Here is a 6737-nt window from a genome sequence, read left to right as displayed (position 1 = left end):
GCCTGGCTGAAGCTTTCCTGCAGTTTTGAATGCTGACTGCTGCATCTTGGGAGCCCTTTCTACACTGCCTTGGTCTCCCAGGCTTCAGCTGGGACAGCCAGGCTATCCTCCCTGCTCCCCCCAGTGTAGGTTAACATGAACAGCTAGTACTGAATATTATATAATGAAAATAATGTCTTTATAGAAATATAAAATCTTGTACGCTAATTGATTATACAGCTATAAAACATGGTAAATTACTTTCTACTTCTGATAATGCATGTCATCTTAACAGCATGCATATGCAGACGTGCAGTCTCCTCTGTTTAAAGAACTTCAACGCAGATTATGTAGAGATCAGACTGAAGACATATTACAGCATTACAACAGCTGCATTTATTGTAAAGAAGGCAATATGCAGTACTCCACAAGCTAGATAGCATTAAACCTACCATTACTTAGTCGTGGTTAAAAACAAAAAGCTGCTGCAGGCTGGTCATTACAGCACACTATAGTGTAATACAGCTTAAAGTAAAACAAGCCATCACAGCAGTTACTGACCTTCATACAGCTGAGCTCTTCCCAGGTCAGACCTTGGAACAGATCTCTGCTGTGAGAGTCCTGAGACATTTCATGACAGCGATGCCTCGTGGGAAAACTGCAAACACGCAACTGAAGTTACACCGCGTCACGGAGCTAACAGAAGAGGATCGTGCAATCTTTTTCTATTTTTATTCTTTTTTTATGTGCAAAGTCAATAAAAATCCACTGTTAGGAAAGAAAAGAGGAAAAAATGCCTCGTTTGAAAAAAGGTATGGAAGGCAAACGGGAACAGCAAAGTCACATTACTTCAACTATATGCAACCTCGCAGGCAAAGAAGAGAGCTGAGGCAAGGGTGGCCAGAGCACATCCTGTCAAGAAAGTCTTCTAAAAAAACAGCTGCAGAATCTACTCCACCCAGAGGCGAGTCTGCTAAGTAACTCTCACGGTACTTCAGTATACAGTGAGCTCAACAGCACCTAACTTGCTTTTCAGAAGTTGTTTTACCTGCCTGCCAGTGAAACACCACAGCAGACATTTATCAGCTATATGCAGTCAAGAAGTCTCAATTCAGACACAGCCAGAAGTTTGAAGCTACTCTACAGCTTTCTACCACTTACCTTGAAGCAATTTTTTTATTTTTTTTTTAAGTAATACTGGCCTATAAAATCTGTTGCTAATCAACCATCAAGGCACCAAATTCATGAACAATCCAGGCTTTTTTTAGAAAAAACACACAATATTCCACACATATGCAGACATGTTTGCAAATGCTGCACCTGAAGGCCATCAGGGCATAACCACCAGATGGAGATTTTCCACTGTGCAGCAGTTTGTGATCTTCCTTCCACAAGGAAAACAAATTGCAGCACAAAGCAGCTTGCTCAGTTTCATGTCAAGGCAGTGAGGCACTGCTACCAGCAGTAAGTGTACTCTGACACCTGCAGAAGAACAGCTCAAGGGACCACAGTGATCATGCACCCATGGGGCCTTGCACCTGTGCATCTGCTACAGCTGGCTGTGATGCAAGGGCTCTCCTTCAAGGCTCCCCGAGTCCCCTGAGGGACTGGAATTGGTTCAAAATAAAGGAAAAAAAAAAAAAAAAATCCAACCCCTCAAAGCACACAAACTACATCTCTTTAAAATACATTTTTGTAAACACATTAATAGACATAATTTTTCATTTCGTTAGCATCTGGATTGCCTTTTTTTCCTCCTTTGTTAAATCAGGCCTAGTGTAAAAATGGTAATTTTGGCCTACTTCTGCTTTTATTGACAATGCAGTATTTCCTCCCGCACCATTTGCAGACTATTCTCAGGTCAGGTTCCTGATGGCAGGCGCTGAGCAGTGACCCACGCAGGCAGCGTCCCCTGGGCCGCTTCAGGAGCTGATGACATGTCCCGACCAGGTCTCGTGCTTGGTGCCTGGGGCCAGGTGGGTAATGACCACCTCCACGGCCTGAAGCTTCTCGTTCTTTGGTGGGATGGTGCACACCTTGTAGGTGACCTCGTCCCCTGACACAGGAACGTACTCGCCTTCGATGCTGTGGAAAGGAAGTTTCAGATCATTGTAAATCACATTCTTCCTTTAGTCTAATTTTTTAACGTAACAAATATATGTATAAGGAAATTTTGGGTGGTCTTTTGTTTTGTTCAAACAAACAAAAAAAAACCACCACCACATCAGCAGCCAAAGCTGAGGTTGATTTGAAATGTCTCACAGCAAAATCCCATGAGATCACTATAAACAACAGGCTAAAGAACAGAAAAACCTTTACCTACAACCTCTAAAGTGACTTGAAGTCAGCTGAGCCCAATGCAGGACAGCACTGCTGTGATCCCTGCACCTTCCCCCACATTCCCAAAGCCTCTCCCCTGCTGGTGCACTAGAGGGCAGGGCTGACACTGCTTGCTGCTTCGTTTTGGAACTTTTTGGATAGTACAGCTGTACTCACTGATTTATCTTTAAGTGACTCCACCATAACACTCAGTTTGGCTGTGGTATTTAAAATATTTTTTAAAAAATCTTCAAGTAATATACAGCGTCAGAAGCTTTGAAATCACTTGCTATGGGGAAAAAAGTGAAGGAGAAAAAAGCCAGTGGTTCTGATGTGTTACAGCAATGCAGCTCTCCTCCGGCACCTGACTCCCACAGGTCACACGCTCACTTCCACCTGCCCACTACCAGCGATGCTGAGCAATGCTGGAGGACTCCCACCCTGCAGCTGTTCCTGTGATATGACTGTGAGTCTTATCTGGGAATAGTGGGAAAGCAATAATAGCTGGCACCTTTTGACCAGAGCAACGTACCGATGAGACAAAGCTGCAAAGAGTAACAGGAGATGTACTCATGTCACCTCATATTCAGGGTCAAAGCTTTTTAATAAAAAAATCTCAGCATGTGCCAGTGAAGATGTGCAGAGATGCCTTCTGAACCACATTCTCCTAACTCTTTGACAGGATGTTACTTCACAAGCCCACGCTGAGGACTCCTTTCCTTGACAATACAGGCTTTAGATTTCTTCTTGTTCAGATATTTTTCAGTGGATACAATTTGTAGTGAGAGCAGGACAGAAGAACAGATACACACTAATTATAAAATCTACCAGATGCCTGATTTGCATGACTTGCTCCCAAACTTTTTTAGAGGGTTCAGAGGGAGGAAAAAAAGTCCTTTCTGGACAGTTGTGCTTGTTTTGCCTTCGCTGACAGCATGCTCACACCACCCAGGAATTTTACCTTACAAATGCACTGCAGGAACTTAAGACTTCAGTAGTGCCTTTCATGTCCTCTCTCTTTATTGTTAATATTTTTGCTATTACAGGAAAGACAGACAGGACTGATAAGAGACAAATATACTGTCACTTGCTGCCAGTTGCAACTTCACGTCAGATTTTGCTTCTCCCTTATTTCTGTAAAACTAAGTAAAACACTTCATCACTTGCATTGCCTTTCTCCCACTCTTCCTACTTCAGAGCTACCTCAGCTTCTGCTCCCTCAACTCATGCATCAGAACCACTGCTGGAGAGCTGGTGTTGGCAGGCTGCAGCTGAGCAGAAGCAGCCTGCAATACAGGGCAGGCTGGCATGTACAGTGGAAGCTAAGACTGACCCAGAAATCTCTTCTCACATGGGAAGTTGAGGAAAAGAAACAAACTTTATTCTTCACTGACTGATCCTATCAAGGCAATATTGAAAATGCTCCCATATCTAAATACAGATCTACAGTCTATTACAAGGAGTTAAAGGCATTTCTGTCACTTGAAACATTCTTTAGACCCTATCTGCCATACACCAGACCCAAGAGGGAATGTCCTAAGATGAACTCTTCAGGGTGGTGCCTGGGAAAGTGGCAGTAAATTGCAAGCAGAAAAAAAATATTTACAGAAAAGCCAAGCTAAATCTCCTTGATCAGTCCTGACAGCCTTTCCTCCCCATACTCCCATACACTGATCCTACTGACCTTTACTTACCTCCAAAGTCCCCAGATGACCTGCCATCAGCACAGCCCTGTATCATACTGAAAGTACTGCACTGAGGTCCCCACCTCTAAACTCTTGCTATGGCAGTCTTCTTCAGTTACTGCCTTTATTTATAGCCCTCAATTCCTCTAATGGGTTTGAGATTTCTTTGGGTGTGAAAAGTTTGCACACCCAGTATTTACAATCCTCTCGGGAGCAGAGATTCACCTGATTCTGATAAAGCAACACCCTTCTTGTCACATGGCCCTTGTGTATGCTTTCTCAAGTACTGAGCACTGCAAATGAGAAAAAGATCAGCAAAGCACAGTCTGCACACCAAAGCAAGACATATGTGTGTTCCATTGCAGCTGGCTCGAAGTCCTGGCAGGGCCTTCTGAGAAAGTTTCAGCCATAGATGAAGTCAAGAACTGTCCACCCTCCTGCTGCTCATTAGTGCAGCTGAAGCACACATTAAGAGTTAGCAGACAAGCTTGATGGGAAGCAGGTTTATGCCACGTTGTACTAATTGGTACCTGAAAACCCAGAGTCCAGATCAGCAACCTGAAGACAGACCTGCAAGAACTACAGAACACTCTGGGGATGAGGAGCCAACACAGAGCAGACAAACCTCCCTAGCCCTCCTATGCCAATGTGACAAACACACACTAGGCAGCAACCCTCCCCTTCCAAAGAAAGATATCAGAGAATACCTACTTGGATACCACAGCAAAAAAAAAAATAACAAACAGCCCCAAAGCAGTTTATCTTTCATCTAGTGCAAGCAAATGCTCCATCGTCCTGCTGAGTACAGTAACTCATGAACATCAGCTATGACTGTCCACCTTGCTGCTGCAGTGCTCATGCAAACAGGTGAGCAAGCCATCAGTCCCAAAAGATAAAGGACTCGTTATCTGAGCTAAAAAATACATAACTACAGCACAGCCTGTGCAGGACAACAGTCCCACCTTAGCAAGGTATTAACTTTCAACAGAACGCACTACCACACAGACATCCATACAAAGAAATACCAGCCTAGGAAAAACACAGTGAGTGGAAACGTTTCCCAACTCAGATGTAACGAGTGCTGACAATACAAGCCAAAGCAGAAAGTCTACATTTACTCAAGTACAGCTGAACCACTGGAAAAAAACTGTAAAGAAAAGTGTTTCTTCATCCAGCCTCAAGCGCCAGGAGCAGCTGCAGACAGGGTTTCAGCAAGCTGAGGCACAGCAGTTACTTGAAGCTGGAAATAAAGCAACATCTCCTCTTAGCATTGTGGCCACCCATTCCACAACACCAGGCATCACCTTTGATTCCTGCACAGAGGATAAATGTGCACAGCAAGCAGTGAGCTCAGAAATGACTACTTCACAGGAAGCAAACAATAGGGATGCCCTGCCCAGGAAAAGATCTTAAGGGCTCAAAGGATTTTTTCATGAACAGGAACTTTACGTGTTCTTTGAGAGCTCCTGTAAAACAGGAAGAGACCCAGCAACATAAACATTTGAATCTGCAAAGGGTATTTAGAAGGTGTGGTTGAAGTAAGAGCACAGTGGGCTTCTGCTGTCTCCTGAAGCACCAAAAACATGCTCACACACAAAGGCAGCTGTTGTTTCAGGAACTTAAAAGCAATTATGTATCATTGGAATCTGAAGTGAGAAATGAGTGCAGCTCAAATCCTAAAAATGACGTGGACTTCATTGGGATGAGTTTAGCTTGAAACTGAAATATGAATATACATATCGGGATGGGTTCTGGTAAGAAGGCAGTAACCAGTGCACCTGCAACCCAAGTGGTGCTGGTTTTTTATCCCTGAGAATAAGAAAAAGAACGCATAAGAACTTTTCTCAACTAGGAAGCACTTCTTACAGGACCAGCATTACCACGACAGCATCAGTTCCTTTCCTGGTTTCTTACCTTATTTAAACTGACGCTACAAGAAACTGAAGCTGTGGTAAAACCTCATTCAATCCTAACAGTACTTTCTCTCATCTTCTGGTTTGTCATATTCTTTTTTGGCTGGACCTGATGAAGACTAATATTGGCCCACCCAAAGTTATGTGAGAAGGCTGTGACCACACAAACAGCTCAAATTTCACACTCTGCTTTCAGCCATTAAACCTGTCTCCCAAAGATCAGATATTCTTTTCATCCCTGCAGCTTTCTGACTATCAGTCATTCTTGGAGCCTACCTAATATGAGATTATTAACTCATCATTAACTCCTCTGAATCTTCATATGCACTGGGGACAAAGGTCTTTCTTTGCAGCCCAGTCACATCCATTTGTGAATGGCATAACTGCTGTTACTGGATATATGCAGATTTGCTCCAGCATCAGCATCACTAAGCAAGGCTTACAAACAAACAGCATCCAGCTTGTGCAGTATTTTTTGGTGGTGTCAAGAAAGAACAGTATAATGGCACCTGAAAGGTGATGAGATGGCTGAGCTGCAGGATGATCCTCCATCAGGAAGCAATTGCCTTAAGTGCTGCAAGGTAAATGAGCTGAAGGAGATCAGAGAAAGTAAACAAATCTTGGAAGACATTCTGTCTGCAGCAGCCACTCTGTACAAAATTTACCTGGATAATTGGGTACAGCAAGTTAAACACAGACATTTAAAAACTATTTTTACTCTAGCTACATATTAAACATTGACCTAAAGCAGAGGTGGAGACCTTCACTGCTTTTTTAAGAGATCTGTATGCACATTCCTGTTCAAATGAATGGATATTATACACACACATACATATATATA

The 6737-nt window shown here is 43.2% G+C and overlaps 1 protein-coding gene across 4 annotated transcripts in view; it reads right to left on the bottom strand.

Annotated features, from left to right (window-relative positions):
• Positions 1-352: 352 nt before the first annotated feature.
• CARHSP1 (calcium regulated heat stable protein 1) overlaps positions 353-6737 on the bottom strand; it is a 29306-nt gene continuing 22921 nt past the window's right edge. For 3 of the 4 annotated variants that reach the window (XM_085237798.1, XM_085237797.1, XM_085237799.1), the window contains exon 4: positions 353-2064. In XM_085237798.1, coding sequence (XP_085093924.1) covers positions 1902-2064 — 163 coding nt within the window. In that variant the 3' untranslated portion in view covers positions 353-1901. The remainder of the gene's footprint in view (positions 2065-6737) is intronic. The other variant, XR_004161485.2, reaches the window with a different exon arrangement.

Source organism: Meleagris gallopavo, chromosome 16 (assembly GCF_905368555.1).
Source record: "Meleagris gallopavo chromosome 16, MGAL_WU_HG_1.1, whole genome shotgun sequence".
Classification (NCBI taxonomy): domain Eukaryota; kingdom Metazoa; phylum Chordata; class Aves; order Galliformes; family Phasianidae; genus Meleagris; species Meleagris gallopavo.
Note: the sequence above shows the minus strand (reverse complement) of the source record. Positions and strands in the feature narration are given on the sequence as shown.